We start from the raw sequence: 20,373 nt of genomic DNA, 5'->3' as shown, positions 1-20,373 counted from the left end.
GAGGCCGGTACCCCTAGCTTGATCTGTGCCACAAACAAATGGCAATGCTCGCAAATATGTAAACCCTCGGCGCCGATGACCTCTGAAGTCCGGGCGTCCTAAGATCAAATCACATCACACATCACAAACATCTAAGCGTGGAGTTAGAAGAGAAGTCGCTATATGGCTTCCCACACATCTCAATTAGTTGTTGCTCACAAGGCAATTCTATAGTCTTCTTTCAACAGTAGCGCCTGAGTGGCCGGCCTGGCTTCAAGGGCCATGATTAGCAAGACCCCGGTCCAGATCACCGGCACCAGCAAAGAATACCGGCACGTGTCCACCGCTCGACCCTGCACGCGCCCCGCGATAATCTCAAACGAAAACCCTGAGCCACAGACACCCGCCACACGACCATCCCGATCCTGGGCATTCGTGATAGATTTCCAACACCTCCTGGGATAATCATATTTATTTTATGTTCAACTTGGGTGACCATATCACGGACACATAAAAGCACACCAAGTTCATATATTGGATGCACAAAAAATAACAAAAACAAGATACAGAACTCGGGCCTAGTACACGTTTACTACACAAAACGAGATATTTACTCTTAAATCACCGCCCGCCTATTGACGGAACAATGTAACAAAGGAACATGTTTTCGAAATAATAGTAGATTTGAATGACATCACATTGTTTCATCATTCGGAGCGATGGAGGAATGCAGCTACGCCCTTTGCCCCCATTACCGTCACACAAAATGACATCAGCGTTCATATCCACAGTCCACACAAAACTTCCTAACAGCTCCATTATTCAAACAACGTTCCAACCCAAACAGCAACGTCCTACCGACAACATATCTGTGCTTGCACCATCACCCACCCACCCACGGTCACACTACAGGTTCGTTCCCCACCGGGTCGTGCGCGGTGTCCTGCCGGCTACCCTCGCTAGGCCGTCCCTCACGCCGCCGACTGGAGCTTCAGACAGCCGACATTGAAGCCGTCTCCCCTGTTCTGACCGACGCGCGCCAGCAGCGCCACCTTCTTGCGGTTGCACTTGCTGGTCTGCAGTTCGTACAGTGTGCAGAGGTTGAGCAGCACCGTCTCCTGGAGGAGCTCCGGTCGCGCGAACACGGCGTCCTCGAGCAGTGTGACGGCCGCCGCCAGCCGGCCGCGGTACAGTAGGCACACGGCCACATTAGTCAGTACGGCCGCGTTCTGCGGCTCCAGCTCCAGCGCCCGCTCAAACTGAGACTGAGCGTCGGCGAAGTCGTTTTCGCCGATGGCCAGCAGGGCGGCGTTGATGAGTTGTTGGCACTGCAGCGAGTGGCCCGACTCGCTGGCCGGCGCTGCCTCTGCCGGGGGAGCTGGTATGGTCAGATATTCTCTGTTCAGCTGGCGACTCCGAGCCATGAATGGCAAAGGGTGCCGGTGGCGGCATTGCAACGGGCAACCACAAATTGTTCTGAACTGACTGCACTCGCTGACAACCAATGACAAAGACCGATACAAAACATGCACATTTATCTGTAATCGTTCCCAGTTTTGGATATACGTTTACGTTTATCAGCGAACGTTGGTACGTTTTCAATGATCAGATACGCATGATTTCTTAACTAGCAGCAGAACCAGGTTATGCATTGGATATCCCTCCCAGCGAGACGATACCCACCTGTGACTGATGCGAACGCTGCGCGGGCGGCGGCCACGTTACCCAGCTGGAGGTAGACGCGACCGACGGCTGACCTCAGGCCGGCCGACAGCCGCGGCAGCTCAGAGCTCAGCTGAGACAGACACTCGATCGCCTGGTCGTAGTCCTGTGCAACGGAGCAGCGGCGGGGGCGTTAGGTGCCGTCACACCGGTGAATAGGTAGTCGGCCAGCTACACAGAGACGTGGTTGGCACCAGCGGCGACACCGGCTTCGTGTGAATACTTCATTAACGTAGATACAAACATACATTGTAGGTACTAAGAATCGTCCGTCAATCGGCCGTGAGTAATGCACATTTACCGTGATCATACATATTATGAGGTAAGTGTTGAGGTCAGTGCTAAGTGGATTTTGGTACAATACAGGCCAGCAGCTTTCTCAAATCACACATAACATTACCCGCTCAGTTTTCTCTCCACGTTTACTTCCAGCCACAGCCCATAGATCTGTGCACCTCTCCTTCACGCTATTCTGTCAGAACTTACCTTCATTCCGACGCAGCAGTTGACCACGGAGAAGAGCACCTTGAGTCGGCGCGAGTTCCACAGCGTCAGCGACTGCTGCCGGGCCGCCTCGGAGAGGTCGGACGGAGAGCCGTCCTCGGAGCGGCCGGCCACCAGGTTAGACGTTATCTGACGGACGGACGTAATTACTATGTATGGACGTAGGGACAGACAGACAGACATACAGTCCTCGGAGCGGCCCACCATCAGGTTAGACGTTATCTGACGGACGGACAGACAGACACACATACAGTCCTCGGAGCGGCCCGCCACCAGGTTAGACGTTATCTGACGGGACATGGAACAGGTGGGGCCGTCACCTTCTGTGAATGACCGAAGATGGAGATATCACAATTCACACCCTACCAGACAGCTATAAGGGGTATTACCTGACAAACTTACAGGAACAGCAGTTGTGTAACAGGCATAATAACAAGACAGGACTAGGAGGGATCGTTATCTTGCGGATATTAAGGGGGATGCATTTTCTGACAGAGGGAAAGATAGGTGAGTCCGTTTAAATGACACACAGATCCCGTCATGCGATCCTGACAGACGTTGTTACAAATACTGCTGCTAACAGCGTCAGTTATACCATTTTTGGTGCCTGGCTATGGGACAGCAAGCTGATACTAGCCCGCATCCGGACTGCATCCGTACAGTGTACGTACAGGTCTCGCGAGATTAAGCGGTAGGTTTTGCACTTTAACATTTCCGGTTATATCTCAGAAACTAATCGATCTACGATGAAGCCATTTTACACGATCATGGCCGGCTTGTTACCCAACAAGTCGATCGCATTTTCAACACTTTAAAGCTTAAGACCACGAAGATATAGCCTGAAGTACACTAAATTTTCTAGGTGCAAAACCTACCGCTAAAACCCGCGAGACCTGTACATACTGTACCTGCTGACACACGGTGTGTATCTGGTACAGCCGGTCCAAGCTGGTATGGTACCACTATAACTGTACACTGTACTCGTGCCGTACCTGCTGACACACTGAGTGGATCTGGTACAGCCGGTCCAAGCTGGTATGGTACCACTATAACTGTACACTGTACTCGTACCGTACCTGTTGACACACGGAGTGTATCTGGTACAGCCGGTCCAGGCTGGTCTGGTAATGAGCCATGTAGCGCGGCAGCTCCGCCAGCAGTACTCGGAAGGAGAAGGGGACCATCGAGCCGCGCCGGCCGCCGTACAGGTCCGGGTAGTACTGCAACGGGACCAACAGGGGGTCAGACATTGAGCCAGGAGAAGGCTAGTACTGCAACGGGTCGGGCAGGGGGTCAGACATTGAGCCAGGAGAAGGCTAGTACTGCAACGGGTCGGGCAGGGGGTCAGTCCTGGGCACTGGGACAGTGGATACCGGAGGGCTGTTCACGGGCGCTGTGTACGGTCGGACCGCACACAGCCTCCAAGCTCCGCCCACTGCGTCCCTACGTCAGCCTTCCGTCACTGCACACAGCGACCGCTGTGGCCGGTCGGGACTGGCCACAGCGGACCGTCCACCGCACGCAGCCGTGACGTCAGAGCCGCCTACCCATCCCCTACCCCCACGCCTGCTGGACGCACCGCACACACCGCACGCAGCAGTGTGCGGTGCCCGTGAACACCCCTCGGGTCAGCCGGGACCAGTCAGTGGGTACAGGTTCCAACAAGAGGAGCAACGGGTCAGCCATTACCGGGACAGAGGGCTCCGGTAAAATTCTAGCGTTATCTTTCAAATTCACAGCGCCGCGTTTGACCCAACAGGGACTCTGAGTGTCCCGCAACCCAGACTGGCTGACTCAGAGTCAACACTATCGACACTCAGACCAGACTCAGAGTCAACGCTATCGACACTCAGACCAGACTCTGAGCAGACTGGACGATCCGGGTCGCGTAGGGTCGGGTCGGCGGACGGCCACTGACCTGGAAGAAGAGGTCAGCCGTGTCCAGATCTCCCCAGGCCTGCGCCTCTCGCTCCGCCACGGCGAACTGACGGAGACGCACCAGCAGCGCCAGTCGCGTGAACCACAGCTGAAACACAGACAACAGCGTGAACCACAGCCGAAAGACAGAGGTACTGACGCGTGAACCACAGCTGAAACACAGAGAAACGACAGCGTGAACCACAGCTGAAACACAGCGCCAGTCGCGTGAACCACAGCTGAAACAGAGAGACAACCACGTGAGCCACAGCAGAAACAGAGAGACAACAGCGTGAGCCATAGATCAAACACTAAGACGCTTGAACCACAGCTGAAACACAGAGACACAGTCAATCATAAGACATTGCGCAAACACGAAGGTACAGCCGCGTGAACTACAGCTGAAACAGAGAGAAAGCAGCGTGAACCATAGCTGAAACACAAATGCATGGACGCGTGAACCACAGCTGAAAGGTAGACAAGACACGGGTGAGTCACAATTGAAACATTGAGACGCCTGAACCGTAGCTGAAACACAACACACTTTAGCAGCTGGACGACAATACTCTACAACTCAGAATTATAGACTGCGGTACAAACAAATACAACACGGGTAAGAAGCAGCCAAAACACGGACACGGTTCTGGTGAGGCCTAAAACACAGACACGGTACGGGTGATCACAGGCGAACCACAACTGAGATTGAGCAGCTGGAATACAACCAGCTAAAACACAATGAAACTAGCGGAAATAGACACGGCACGAAAGAATATGTAGAAACAGTGAAATCGAAATGAATTACAGGCCGGCGAGTCACATCTAAAACACCACTAGGAGACCTGAGCAAACGCACAAAAGAACAAAGAAGTGAGACAAAGCACAGCAACAGTCCACCACAGACGCCTCAGACAAAGCACGCCGCACGGCACTGACCTGGACGGAGTTAGCCGTGTGCTTGCTGAGCTGACCGGCACGTCCGTAGCCCTGGCCGTAGTTGGTCAGCAGTCGGCCGGTGAGGTTCACTGCAGACCGGTAACAACCCGCCTGGAGGGAGCCAAACGGTCAGGTCAGGTCACTGCCGACCGGTAACAGCCCGCCTGGAGGGCATCACAGGTCAGTTCAGGTCAGGTCACCGCCAACCGATAACATACGCCTCCATAGAAACCAAAATTCAGGTCAAGCCTTCACGCTTATTAAGTTGTGATGCCTTTGTCAAAGAACCAGTAATTATGGAGCAAAGATGTTAGTGCAATATATCACCTCTATGGGCTATCGGACACCCCACTGTCATCCTGTATAATATGCCGGCCCCCACCTTTATAAGCCGCTGAATACCCCTTGTCTCACCTGAATAAGCTGCCGGATGCCCCTCCTCCCCACCTGTATAAGCCTGTCGGCTGTCGCTCCGTCTCACCTGTATAAGCTGCCGGATGCCCCTGTCGTCCTGACAGTATTAACTGTCGGCTCTCACCTGTATCAGCTGCCGGATGCCCCTGTTTCACCTGTATGAGCTGCCGGATGCCCCTGTCGTCCTGATGTTGGCTGTCTCACCTGTATCAGCTGCCGGATGCCCCTGTCTCACCTGTATGAGCTGCCGGATGCCCCTGTCTCACCTGTATGAGCTGCCGGATGCCCCTGTCTCACCTGTATGAGCTGCCGGATGCCCCTGTCTCACCTGTATGAGCTGCCGGATGCCCCTGTCGTCCTGTGTGACGCTGTCGGCCGTCAGTACGGACCTCTGACGCGCCTCGGTGGGCGTCATGTACTGCACCATCAGCTCCAGCACCGGGTCCGTCTGGAGCGGGGCAGCCCAGGGCGCGGTACGTCAGAGCTCTTCCATTCATGACAGTGAACTGTCTGGTGTAAAATTCCCCACAACCACACTAAGAACATGACCTCATGCCATTGCATTTGGTACTATGGCCTGGTGATGGGTAGACCCTACGCTATTTTAGCCAGTGGCCATATCAGTCAATAGGAAGAACGGTGCGTCATTTTTGGAATTAGAATCTGAAGGAGGGAGTCAGCCCGCCCCACTCGCCAGGTCAGTCTGCAGGCTGGCAGGGTGAGTCTGTCTGACTGAGGGAGGGGGGGGGGGGCGTCAGCCCGCCAGTCACTAACCAGGTCAGTCTGCAGGCTGCAGCCGGGCAGGGTGAGACTATCCACGCTGGGGTAGAAGGTGCCCGGCAGACTGTGCGCCATGCTATCCAGCACGGCCTGGGTGCGCTCGGACGGGATCCAGGCGTCGTGCTGGCGGTCCGTCTGTGGCGGGGCAGGGCGAGCGGTGGGTCACATAGAGGACCACGGACCGGGGCACGGGGCTGACGGGGGAGCCCTCTCATAGTGACACGCACGCGGTCTGAGCCACTGACACAGCAACTGCAGGCCTGAGTTGAGGCCATATACGCATATACAAAAAAAAAAAAAAACTTCCGCCAACACAAGAAGAAAGAACAGTGCTTCACAGCACACAAAAAAGCTTTACGAGGGCGTTTGAACTACCAGTCCAGGCATTGTGGAAAACTGGACATTTTAATCCAGGCTTAGCAGTGACCGCCGGGCCCACCTCTAAGCTGTGCAGCTGCACTGACCCAGTTGCAGTGACCGCCAGACCTACCTCGGCACTGTGCAGCCGCAGTGACCCAGCTGCAGTGACCCGGCTGCAGTGACCCGGTTGCAGTGACCCAGCTGCAGTGACCGCCAGACCTACCTCGGCACTGTGCAGCCGCAGTGACCCAGCTGCAGTGACCCGGCTGCAGTGACCCGGTTGCAGTGACCCAGCTGCAGTGACCGCCGGACCTACCTCGGCACTGTGCAGCTGCAGTGACCCAGCTGCAGTGACCCGGCTGCAGTGACCGCCGGACCTACCTCGGCACTGTGCAGCCGCAGTGACCCAGCAGCTGCAGTGACTCAGCTGCAGTGACCCGGCTGCAGTGACCCGGCTGCAGTGACCGCCAGACCTACCTCGGCACTGTGCAGCCGCAGTGACCCAGCTGCAGTGACCCGGCTGCAGTGACCGCCGGACCTACCTCTGCGCTGTGCAGCTGCAGTGACCCGGTCAGGTCGTCCACTATGGCCGGGCTCATGCTCGGGTCGTCCGGGGTGGCCGGCAGGTCCATCTCCAGGCTGGCAGTTCCCGACGGGTAGCGGGTGGGCTCGACCGGTGCCGGCGCCTCGTCCGCCAGACTGACCTCCTCCACCTGAGTGCAGGGCAGGGTAGGTCAGGTCACCGCAGATCAGCCTAGGGCAGGGCAGGGCAGGGCAGGGCACGATAGGTCAGAACAGGGAAGCGTAAATCATGTCAAGGTAGGTTACCCGCATCAGGGCACGCTAAGTCACTGTAGGTCAGGTCACGTCAGATCAGGTCAGGTAACTTCAGGTCACGTCAGGTGAAAGCGACCACGTCAGAGGCCAGGCCTGGTCCCAAACAGAAGGCAAATCAATAGAGCCGTAGTGGTCGGTCTGAGCCTCCCGGGTGATTTACCAATGCAAATGCTGCCGACCGCGAGCCATCGATATGCCAAGACTAGCTGGAACTTAGCTGGAACCTGACGCCCCTATGCATTGCAAAGGTGACGACTCCATCATCATACATGTGAAGTAAGTCACACGTCCCCACGACATGCGGAAGCTAACGAACAACAAACAAGCTTAACCTTTACTTGCGTTTAGAGATTATATTGTCGAATAAAAAGTTAGAATATATGGTAACATTCGCGATAATAGCCGGAATTTGACGCCATCCTAATACGATGCAATGTATGAAACACTTATTTTGAGAGGTGATTTACATTTGGACTAATGTCGCAGTGCCCCAAAGGACGTCAGAACACACCGCAGCGCAGCTATGGACGGCGTGGTATTCGCGTGTATCGCTGCGGCTTTTAGTTGTTCCGCAAATTTCAGCGCACGTGTTCCTTGTTGGTGGTACGGCCTGCTATCACAGACCCTCCCACAAAATATAAATGCACCGATAGGCGCCCGTCGGCCGCAAACAGATCCAACTCACTCAGCCGATAGCGGCTTGTAAAACTGCCATAAAGCATCCGACCAGAGGAATCCGGCGGTTGCGGCAGCCAGAAAGTATGCCTGTGTGTTTGCTATGTCAGAGAGAGGTCTGTTCGCCACTCACCCACCTCCAATATTATGCTACTGCGCGCTCGCTCGCTGACCAGATGACGTCACCGGCGGCGTGCTCACCTGCTGTGTGACGTCATCAAAGTCCGGGTCAGGCCGCGGGTGCGTGACGGCGGTCTGTGATGGTGTGAGGTCCAGATGGAGCCCGGTCTGCTCGGCTGACGGCGCCGCCGCCGGCTCGGGGACTGACTGCTGTATGGAACGGGCAGGGGGCACAGCTCACACACACTGACACACAGACACACTGCACTGCACAGCTTACACACACTAACTCACGGATATACTGCACAGTAGTTCACATAGTGACTCACGGGCACACTGCACACACTGACACACGGGCACACTGCAGAGCTCATATACTGACACACGGCCATACTGCACAGCTCATACACTGACACACGGGCAAGGACACCGTATGAGTCGCGCGCCGCCGACCGGCGGGGCACCCAGGAGGGAGGGAGGGGGAAGGGCGCCGGCGGTGCGTGCAAGCTATGGTAAACAGATGACTCACGGTACCGGCTCGTCAGCTGTCGATACATTTCATATAAACTGAATGAAACGTTGGTTGAACATTGCATGAAACTCAAATAATCTGTCAGGATTCTCGCCGTGCAAGGGCCTCAGCTGTAAGTTATAACCAGTAACTACTAGCAATCTACCCATTAATTAACGGAAACATAGCGACCGGTAAACATCTTGAACGTTTTAACGACGCACATTACATAGGTGGAGCTTTGTGCCGAGCTGGAGATGTTCCGGCGCAACTGCAAGTCCACCGCCGATAGCGGTGAACTTGACCTCCGCCGTCTGCTGCGGCTCCAAAGCCAAGCCGGCGTGGAATTGGGAGAGCTAGGGCACCCCAGGTCGGCAAAAACCTACACCTATGGCACATTACTTACCTACCGTAAAAAGCACGTCAATGACTCCGGATAGCCAGCACGTAGAATTGAATAAGTACTATCAGCGTAACCTAAACAACACAACCACCCGCGGTTCTGTGATTGACCACCGTTGCACGTTGCAACACTCTTCGACACGCACTATCCACGTCCCCCTCCTCCCCCCCCCCCAAACACACGCGGTCGGGCCCACGACGGCACAAGAGCATCGGAACACACCGGAGCAATTCGGGGCACCGGAGCACACTGGGGCCCAGCGGAGCACAATCGCTGAATTAAGTTGGCACTCCGGGCACGGTCCGTAAGGTTAACCCGTCAGCAGGCATCGACCAGGGACTGCCGGGAACGACGCGTCGTAGAGTCACACTGTCAAATAATTGTCACTGTCACTGTCACTGGGCTCACTGTCACTGTCACCATCACTGGGCTGACTGACCAGATAGATGGCTGTGTCGAATGTCACAGTGTCACTATTACTGGGCCAATGTCAATGTCGCCTAGCCGACTGACGAGTTGGCTGCAACCGCAACAGTCACCATCCCTAGCACTACCATCGATCCGACTAACGTACCCGGCCGGGAACCGCCACCGACCGAAGCCCGGCAAGGTCCCGGCCGGGTAGCGAAAACATCCGCTAGTCGCCGGTAGTCCAATGGCTACAATCGCACAACACAACAGGAAGCGAGTAATGATTGGATGAATGACGTCTCGCAAATGGGTCGCGCCTCCCGCGACGGTATTGTACGTATTCACGAAAGACATGGGGAGCGGGTATAAAACACCTCTTCGTCGCGACGGATTGGATAGACCCCCCCCCCACGTTAACCCCTGGTGTGTCCGTGGTCGAGACCGCCCATCTACAGCCCACACACTAACCTTAGCGTGTGTTTGGGACGGGGATCGAGACAGATTAGGTGGCGCCCTCCGCATTCACCTTTGGTGCTGTGCGGCTTCCTAGCCTTCCCCCTCCCCTCCCCCACCAACCTCTGGTGTTTTGCGGCGTTCCCGTGACAAGCCACATACAGTTTCAGGGGTCGAGGGGAGGCTGCACCCCCACCCTCGCTAACCTCTGACATTATGTGGCTTCCCTTCCCCTTACTAACCTCTGGCGTCTCCGGTGTGGAGGCGGCTCCCTCCCCGGCGGTGGCTGGCAGCTGGTGCAGCACCTCTGCCACCTCTCTCTCCACCTCCTCGGCTGACTCGGGACCGATACTGAACCGGGGCCGGCGCTCCTCGTACTCCAGCGCCTCCTGGTGGTCGACGGCGGAAACAGCGAGCGTCAGGGAGGCACAGACTCGGAGCACAGGCGACATGACAGTCCTACTACACAGTGATAGCTGCACACTGATAATGATCTCTGGCGTCTCCAAAGTAATTAACTATCCAAAGTAAATGAACTACGAACAACTTTTACACAATACGAGTATACCTAAGCATTGAAACTACGATAGGCAAACAGCCCGGTGCATGTCCCGTTTCTGGGACCGCTAGGCTCAATGTGTGCCTAGTAATCATACTGGGCCAGCTCGTCCTTTAGTGCGCAGCCCATCACCCACGATGGACCCTGAACTCGGTGTGTGGCTCACCTGCATCTCGTGCGCAATGGTCTCCTCCACGTTGGGCGCTATCTCCGGCACCTGGATCAGCTGCGGCGGGCCCGGTGGCGCCACCTGCACTCCGCCGGCGGTAGACGGTGCTGCCACCTGGGCCAGGTTCACCTGGCTGGCCATCATGGCCGACGAGCGCGAGCCGGGCCCCGTGAGCCGGCTGAACACGTCATCATCCGCCTTCGGCGAGCCGAAGTAGCTGCGCAGTGACGGCGCCGGCTGCTCGGCGCCGGGCTCCGGCTGCTGCGGTCCCTCCGGTCCTGGCTGCTGCTCTAGTCTTGGCTGCTCAGCCATTCTACAGATCAAGATTCTTCGCTACAGACCTGGAACCAGGAAACACTGTTTGCTATGGTCTGGGCCCCATCGTTCAATGACTGGGCATTCAGCATGAAACCCTAGAGGTGGGAGGCATATTTTAAAGTGTAGGTAAACATTTTGGCATTCCGCTACTTTCACAAAACATACAGATACCTAGGTATCCCATGTTCTCCCTAAACATTTGGATATGATACAAAAACTGATTGACAGCTTCATTCTGCTGTGCAAAGGCAGACTACTGTGTGAGGTCAGAGTCTGACCTCTTTAAAAATTCACTTGGTTCTGGTGATACATCATGGTAAATAAAGATAGGCATATCTTCAAATCAAAGGAAAAGCTGAAATTGGTGTTTAATTCTGTATTTGAGGGTCTTCAGACAAACATTCAGCTTGAGCTGGTGCCAGGTGGTGCAAAATTCAAGCTGCAAAACAGCAGCTTAAAATTCCACAACTAGGGAGGTAATTGTGCAGCATGTGCAGCTTCATCATACTGTCTGGATATTGGATAATCAAAGACCTAAATAAGCATAATTCAAACAATTAATTAGGAATTATACTGTGTATGTTTTTCAAATGGTACAATAACTATATTCAGTCAACCAAATGAAATAATGTTGGGTAGGTACAACATTACAAATCAAAAAGTCAATCCAGATCCTATTTTCCAATCACCATGATTCATGGTGATGGGGAGACTGGGGAGTGAGAATGCAAGACTATCTTGATGACATCAACACTATCTTGAATCGATAGACTACCTTGAATCGCATAACTATCTTGAGCCAATTCATTTTGATTTTGTGAACAAGGATAAGTGACAAGTGAAGCATTTAAGTTTGAGTTACTAGAAAGAGAGGGCCTGGGAATAATTTAAATTTGGCTGATTTTAACTTCTAACACAAGTCTGTACTAGCTAAAAAGATAAACCAATTCAAAATTTGAATTAATTGGAATTGATGAATCTAACAATTAAGCTCCAGCTGCAGTTCTAGGTTCCAACCTACCAACCATTTACCTGGGCCCTTTTGTTTGTTTGTTTTGTTGGGTTAGGCCCTTTCGGCCCAATAAGACCATTTCAGAGCCGGGAGGATGATAGGATATAGGGGGAGACATTGGTCTGGGCAGGCACCCTAGTGAGTCACCGGGGCTGAGCCTGAGCCCGTCCAGAGGACAGGCCACCCAGCCCCAAGGCACTCACTGCACCCGGCTACGGGGTGCGCTCCCTCGGGAGCAGCGGTCGCGGTGCCGCTCCAAGGGAGCAGCCCGCATGAGATAAAGTTGCCTGTCCAGCCCGGAGGAGGGTTGCGGCGTGGAGGAGAAGGATTTCAGTATCCTGGGGATAGAAAAACGGAATGGTGACCTAGGCCCTGTTCGCTCGTTGTTTTTATATCAGCGTGCTGTCGGTTTTCCCCATATAAGGAAGTTATTGCTGACGCGGCTTGGCCTCTTGTTGGTCTAACGAATAGACCACTTGAATTCGACCAATGAGGAGCCAAGAAGCAGCAGCATGGTCGCAGCCTGCTGATAAATAAACGGGGTGCGAACAGAGCTCAAATTTCCAATTCAAATTAGAATTCTGCCAGGATGAGGAAGGAACACAAAAGCATGCAACAGAAGCAGCTTACTTTTGAACTGCTTTCAGCTTGAACTGTTGTTACTACTTACTATTACACACTGCTTTATATCAATTACCTATCACTTGAAATTGGTGTGTACCAGTTTGAAATTAGATATCTGCTTGCCCCCTCACCCTGCGCCACTCAAGGCTATAGAACTCCGCCGCTATTTATAACTTCACATGTCATAAACATGTGATTTGTGAAGTTATAAATTTGTTTTTGTTTATGATAAGGCCGTATGTTTATGATTTATAACAAGTCAACAAAAACAAATAATTTATCATACGGAACGCATGTTTTTTAATCCCAGCCAGAAATGACAAACCAAGATACCTATAAGAAACAGGTAGATCCGATGTTTGAAAGTAAAGCCCCAGTCACAAATTTGACGCACCTGTGACATTTCCTGACACCCACGTGACTATTGTATTAACTTTTGTGTTTTGCGATGTTTTGACCTTATTTGAAGTACTGAAAGCTCAAAATGTATGGTAGGTAAATGTTGTTTAAAGCAGCATATTAATAATTATGTTTGTAAATTATCGTTAAAGGAAATAGTTCACTTTTTAACATGGGTTTTGAACTGGAATAGCAGTTCCGTAGCCTGGGCTGAGACGAGCATAAATCAGGAGCTTTTACAGCCCAACGATCACCCTAGGCAAAGATATTCTATTTCTCGTCCCGAAAAAGGTGTCTTGCGTTGAGGATGTGTGCCTTGCATATATTCGCATCCAGTATGAAAAGAGCATGGGTACCGAAAATTCTTCAGAAACTAGAGAAATTATCTACGAGAACTCTAGAGAAATTCTCGTACTGATCAATAAGGACATTCAGCAGCAGCAGATCACCCAAATGCCGGTGGCCGCGATAATTTCTCTAGTTTCTGAAGAATTTTCGGGACCCATGCTCTTTTCATACTGGATCGCCTGTGCCTTACAGAAACTGAAAAGTCCTTCCTATATTCAAAATATAGAAAATAATCTTTTGTTATAAATAGGTTTTATTTTCTTTGCTGATCATTTTGAACATAAAAAATCATAAATCCATTGCAAAAAAAAAAATAATTTCGTGAAAGTGAACTATTTCCTTTAGGACGCGTGTATATCACACCACGGTGAGATTTACATAATGCATCGCACTGTAGTGTAAACCTCACCCGGGTGTGATTTACACAATACACTACTCCTGTGTATATCACACCACGCGGAGTGTGATTTACACAGTGGGCCGGCAATGCGTAAATCACACCGGGGTGTGATATACACAATGTGCTCCTAGTGTGTAAATCACACCCGGGTGTCAGACCACGCAGCACCTGGGTGTGATTTACACAGTAGGCCCGGCAAATGCGTAAATCACACCGTGGTGTGATATACACAATGTGCTCCTAGTGTGTAAATCACACCTGGGTGTCAAACCACGCAGCACCTGGGTGAGATTTACACAGTAGGCACGGTAACAAGACACTTAACCAAACCTTAGACCTGACCTGACCTGACCTAACCTAACCTAACCTAACCTAACCTAACCTAACCTAACCTAACCTGCATGGGTGTAACTTTGTATACTTTCGAGGTCCCATGTGGGACCCCAATGCGAACATTTGGGACCCCAATTGTCATTTTGGGACCCCAATAGTGGAGGCCCCCGAGACGCACCAGCTACTTTGCAAACGGAGGTCCGATGTTCATATAAAAGGTTCTATGTTTAAATAGGAGGCCCCTTGGACAAATCGGAGGCCCTGTTGGACAAATAGGAGGCCCCCTGAACAAGTAAGAGGCCCCCCGGAAAACAGGAGGCCCCCTGGAGAAATAGGAGGCTCTCTGGACAAGCAAGAGGCCTCCTGGACAAATAGGAGGCCCTAGACAAATAAGAGGCCCCTAGACAAATAGTAGGCCCCTTGGACAAATAGCAGGCCCTCTGTACAAAAAATAAGCCCCCTAAACAAATAGGACATGGATAAGTAGGAGGCCCTCTGTACAAATAGGAGGCCCCCTGCAAAAATAGGAGGCCCCCCTGGACAAATAGGAGGTCCTAGACCTAGACAAACAGGAGGCCCCTTTCACAAAAGGAGGCCCCCTGGACAAATAGGAGGCCCCATGGACAAGTAGGAGGCCCTCTGTACAAATAGGAGGCCCCCTGCAAAAATAGGAGGCCCCCTGAACAAATAGAAGGTCCTAGACCTAGACAAACAGGAGGCCCCTTTCACAAAAGGAGGCCCCCTGGACAAATAGGAGGCCCCTTTCACAAAAGGAGGCCCCCTGGACAATTAGGAGACCCCCTGAACAAGAAGGAGGCCCCCTGGATAAAGAGGAGGCCCCCTAAAAATAGGAGCCCTCTGGATAAATAGGAGGCCGCTTGGAAAATAAGAGGCTACTTTAACCAATAGGAGGCCCCCTGGACAAATAGGAGGCCCCCTGGACAAATAGGAGGCCCCCTGAACACGTAGGAGGCACGCTGGACAAATAGGAGGCCTCTTGGGCAAAGAGGCCCCCTAGAAAGATAGCAGGTCCCTTGGACAAATAGGAGGCCCCCTGGACAAATAGGGGACCTCTTGAACAAATAGGAGGCTCCATGGACAAGTAGGAGCTAGAGGCCCTCTGTACGAATAGGAGGCCCCCTGGACAAATAGAAGGCTCCCTTAACAAAAAGGAGTCCCTTCAAAAAAAGGAGGCCCGGGACAAGTAGGAGACCCTTGGACAAATAGGAGGCCCCTGCACAAATATGAGACCCCTAGTCGAATAAAAGACCCCTGGATAAATAGGAGGCCCCTGAACACGTAGGAGGCTCCCTAGATAACCCGCGCCCCGTAGGGGGGGGGGCCGAAACGGCCCCTCCCTGTCCTTTTCGGTCGATATCTCCTAAACGGCTGGAGATATCGCCACCAAACTTTCAGGACCCCTTCGGGCATCAATTTTACACATTGTGACAAAAAATTTTCCAGAGGCTATGATAGGTTGGCCACAAATGACGTCAGAGTGACGTCATGTTCTGTCATTTTCGACCGAAAAAAGACCTTCGCGAGAAGACCTGTCAGGACTACAGCTTTGAAGATACAGAAAAATGATCAAGACATAAAAGGTGTAGAATTGACAGGGCTACAAAACTGTTATCTCGAATTTTTGAAATTTTCGAGTTTTGACCCCCAAAAATCAAAAAAGCATTTTTTTGGATATATTCGCCAAAAAATCCAAAAGGTTTTTTGAGTTTCGAAAAAACCGGAATATATGTGATAGTGCCTACCGTCTTCTATCTACATACCAAATTTCAGATCGACACCTCGTTTTTTGGCCAAGTTATAGCGAAAAAACTGTTCAAAAATGATGACGTCAAATTTTCAAACTCAATTTTTGGCAATTCTAGAACTCGTAGAGCAAAACGAAGACCACCATTAGACTCCCCGTGACGAGCTGCATCGAATCGATACCCATGTTATGCAAAAATATCAACTTTGAAATTTGACCTAATTTGACCTGACCTTGACCTGACCTTCACAAAAACGTGACCTAGGCTGGCCCCAAAGGCTGCCTAACCCACATAATCGCATTTGTCATGTAAAATGGACCATAAAACATGTATCACACGACACATTCATATTGTGACCCCCGGTGACCTGACCTCGCTGTGACCTGACCTGGTATCAGTGACCTCAGATAGCAAAGTATGTGTTTGACGAACAATGTACCATCGATGGTTTTCAATAAATTACCAATTTACTCGCTTTCACAGCACATTTCTTGAATTGCCTTTGAACGGTGAAAATCTGACCTTTGACCTGACCTGTGACGTCATCGGTTTGACCTAGGTCAATGAAATTTGGTCACAAGGTAGTTCCCGGGTGGGGCTATCGAACGCCGTTTGAATTTTGAAAATCGGCCGGTAACTTTCCGAGATCTTAGGGGGGGGCCGAAACGGCCCCCCCCCCCCCTACGGGTGGTAGGGTCCGCCGGTAGCCCTACGGGGCGCGGGATAAAGAGGAAGCCTCCAGGAAAATAGAAGCCCCCTGGATAAATAGGGGACCTTCTGGAGAAACAGGAGGCCTCCCGGACAAATAGGAGGCCGCTTGGACAAATAGGAGGCGCCGTTAACCAATAGGAGGCCCCCTAGACAAACAGGAGGCCCTCTGTAACAGTAGGAGGCTCTCTGTACGTACAAGAGACCGGCGCTCGACCTGTAGAAGCTTAGCTGTATGTACATACACCAGGAGGCTCTCTGTGCAAGTAGTCGAAGTAGGAGGCTCTCTGTACTGTATGTACCTACAATTACAAATAAGAGGCCCCCTGGGCAACTTAGATGCAACACAAATCGGAGGTCACCTATAAAAAAGCGGGACTCTGTTGGAATACCTGATTTAATAAATTATTTTCCTGATATTCAAATTACTTAGGTAATCCTCGTCCGCACATGGGGGGGGGGCAGTGGTTGCCACCCCCCCCCCGCCCTAGGTAGTTTTTTCTGCTCTGCACTAAACATTTTGATTGCTAGAAGTCGGATGTTTCGTATAGCTGCTGCTCTATCCTTTTTTAGCGTCCAATGAAAATTTCAAGTTTCTGTGGTTTTTGGTTCCGGAGATATGACCTTATTCTTCAGGTAATGTCATAACCCAAATGACAAATACCCAATATCTTGCGTTGGCGTTGGGTCTTGTGAGCTTTTGACACCTTGATTTCGGCCTTTTTTGTCAGTCTTACCTCCCACCTATCATGGAACATGTTGTTCAATGATGTAGAGATGCCAGGGTCAGGATCAAGGTCAACCTAGGTCGTCTAAAAATATTGCGTTTTAGGCAAGCTGAATTTACTTTCGTGAAATTTCTTTGACTGTATTTTTGGTAAAAGCTTCTCAGTTCATGATCTCATGTAATATGGACACATTCACAATCGGTGCACACATCAGTATACACACAGACACACACAGACATACAAACACATGTCATTGACCTTGAGCTAACTTGACCTGAAATGACCACAGTCAGCAAAAACCTAGTCGGATAGTGTGACAAAGAGGTTCTAGCTGGCTTGGCACCACAATACGGCAGCGTCATCGGTATATGATGAGCAGCGCACGTGATATTCCAACGGGCAACGGTGACCCCAAACAGCAACATTCTTTAGTTTGACCTGACCTGGAAGGTCAATGACTGACCTGATGAGGTAAAATTGGTATCATTGGATTCGTCTCTTCCCAAAGAATCTGTTGCTCTTGACCGCAAGGCTTAAAATCTTGTAAGAAAAAAATTGTGGTGATGTCGAATAAGATATCTACACAAGCAGCGGGCCAACCCATCATATACCGATGACGCTGCCGTATTAGTGCCAAGCCAGCTAGAACAGCTCTTTGTCACACTATCCGACTAATTTGCTGGCTGTGGTCATTTCACGTCAAGTTAGGTCAAGGTCAATGATATGTGTTTGTATGTCTGTGTATGTCTGTGTATGTACTGATGTGTGCACAGATCGGTTTGTGTGTCCCTATTACACTTGATCATGAACTGAGAAGCTTTTACTAAACATACAGTCAAAGAAACTTCACGAAAAGTAAATTCAGCTTGCCTAAAGCGCAATAATTTTAGATGACCTAGGTTGACCTTGACCCTGACCCTGACATCTGTACATCGCAGAACAACACGTTCAATGATAGGTGGGAGGTAAGACTGGCAAAAAAAAACCGAAATCAGCGTGTCAAAAGCTCACAAGGCCCATAGCCATCGCAAGATATTGGGTATTCGTCATTTAGGACATGACATGACCTGAAGAACAAGGTCATATCTCCAAACACAAAAGCCACAGAAACTTGAAATTTTCAATGGACGCTGAGAAAAGATAGAAAAGCAGCTATACAAAAAAAAACAGGTTTCTAGCTTTAAAAATGTTAAGTGTAGAGCGGAAAAACTAACTTGGGGGTGGCGACCCTCCCCCCAGGTGCGGGCGAAGGTTAACCGTCACACTTTCTGGGGTCGGCTTACGGCTAGATTCCTTGCGCAATGCTGTGCCGTTTATTTTTTTTCTATAATAAAGGCATTGTGTTTTATTGTCAAAAGTGAAAAAGCCAGAATTTTTCGTCGATTTCGGATGCCGCGGGGGATATTTACATACAATGTCACCCTGCTGGCCTGGATCCACCAGTAGGGTCAGGTGACCTACCATTTCTTTATCAACATTCAAAAAAAAAAAAAATCATGGCATCAGAACTGTGACGAAAAATAAGTGGCCTAAATCCGATGAGAAAACTGGATTTGGGGGTACCCAAGGTTTGGCTTCTGAGCCTCTGGTCCCCCAATGAAAATTTATTAGAGGAGGCCCTGGCGTGGTTCGTAAATTACCGCTTCCGCAATTGGAGGCCCCTAATTGCTTGGAGGCCCCCACTAAATGGAGGCCCCCTTGGACGTTTGGGACCCCAATGGGGATGTCAAAGTTTCACCCATGCTAACCTGACCTACTGATTTTTGCCTACCCGTGGATGAGGAAGAAGTTACTCGCATGAAGAGATTGCAAGCAATGGTAAGTCAAATATTTTTAGGTTAAGTGGTTGTGCATCAGGCTTCAGGCCTTCGGCCTGAAGCCAGATACACAACCACTTAACCTAAAAATATTTGACTTACCATTGCCTGTAATCTCTCCTAAGGCATTGCCTTCGGCACTGCACCGCTTCGCCACGAGCATTCAGACGTCGCTTTCCATATTGTATTGGTGCTTTTAAACTTGTCGGTCGGCAGCGAACCCACCGCTACCCATAGGCGTAGGAACGTTTTTGAAAGTGGGGGGGCCAGGGTCCCAGAGGTCCAAAACCTAACCTACCCCCAAAATCCGATTTCTCCTCGGATTTCGGCCACTTTGTTTTCGCAAACATGCTCAGAGGTAAAAAAAAATCGAGACAAAAAAAAGAAAAAAATGGTTGAAATTTCAGGGAGTCTCCCGTCCATAAACTCAAACTGATGGACGCGTTCCCCTGTCCTCCGCAGCCGTTGGCACCCATGCAAATTCCAGAGGCATCCAGCAACTTTTTCATTACGAGCAAGCGTGAAACGTGCAAAGCGAGTCTTTTCAATATAACTATAAAAATCAGCATGAACGGCCCAGCTAGGCTCAGCCAGGCCTATAACGTTTTTAAGAGGTTTTATATCAGCGACCACTGCAACTGGGCTGATTGACTATCACTTATCAGAGGCCGGTGTGGGACTTTTAGACGGTCTGGGCCTTCAGAGGCCAGTTTAACCCTCCACGGCCCGGTCCTATAGGTTTTCTACATACGCGCTGGCCGAGGGGGCGGGGGGCGGGTACGACCCCCTCGCCGTTTCGCCCCAGGTGGAGCTAGCGCGTCGCGGTAAAACGAGCGTGTGCGCCGTTACGAGACGCAGAGATCGATACCCGATTTTATGGTCCTGGGTCAACCGGTGACCTCTGACACCGTTCCGTGCTTCTATCCTCAGGATACTGAAATCCTTCTCCTCCACACCGCAACCCCCTCCGGGCTGGACAGGCAACTTTATCTCATGCGGGCTGCTCCCTTGGAGCGGCACCGCTGCTCCCGAGGGAGCGCACCCCGTAGCCGGGTGCAGTGAGTGCCTTGGGGCTGGGTGGCCTGTCCTCTGGACGGGCTCAGCCCCGGCGACTCACTAGGGTGCCTGCCCAGACCAATGTCTCCCCCTATATCCTATCATCCTTCCGGCTCT

General features: G+C 51.4%; 1 protein-coding gene across 14 annotated transcripts; it reads right to left on the bottom strand.

Moving 5' to 3' along the window:
- Positions 1-436: 436 nt before the first annotated feature.
- On the bottom strand, positions 437-13,036 carry LOC122392997 (trafficking protein particle complex subunit 12-like). Of its 14 annotated transcripts, none has more exons than XM_043388446.1 (13): positions 12,988-13,036; positions 10,745-11,088; positions 10,262-10,408; positions 8,323-8,451; positions 7,152-7,322; positions 6,244-6,384; positions 5,798-5,917; positions 5,056-5,166; positions 4,124-4,231; positions 3,282-3,425; positions 2,188-2,334; positions 1,663-1,807; positions 437-1,345 (listed from the first exon to the last, which is right to left on the bottom strand). In XM_043388446.1, exons 2-13 carry the CDS (start codon positions 11,057-11,059, stop codon positions 951-953), a joined length of 2,073 nt encoding a protein of 690 aa, XP_043244381.1. In that variant the 5' UTR covers positions 11,060-11,088; positions 12,988-13,036; the 3' UTR covers positions 437-950. The 14 variants fall into 14 exon arrangements, with proteins under 14 accessions (XP_043244381.1, XP_043244378.1, XP_043244379.1 ...); XM_043388443.1 differs by having other exon boundaries at positions 12,708-13,019; XM_043388444.1 differs by having other exon boundaries at positions 12,775-12,992.
- Positions 13,037-20,373: the final 7,337 nt, after the last annotated feature.

This window comes from Amphibalanus amphitrite, unplaced genomic scaffold (assembly GCF_019059575.1).
Source record: "Amphibalanus amphitrite isolate SeventyFive unplaced genomic scaffold, NRLGWU_Aamphi_draft 000511F_arrow, whole genome shotgun sequence".
Classification (NCBI taxonomy): Eukaryota; Metazoa; Arthropoda; class Thecostraca; order Balanomorpha; family Balanidae; genus Amphibalanus; species Amphibalanus amphitrite.
Note: the sequence above shows the minus strand (reverse complement) of the source record. Positions and strands in the feature narration are given on the sequence as shown.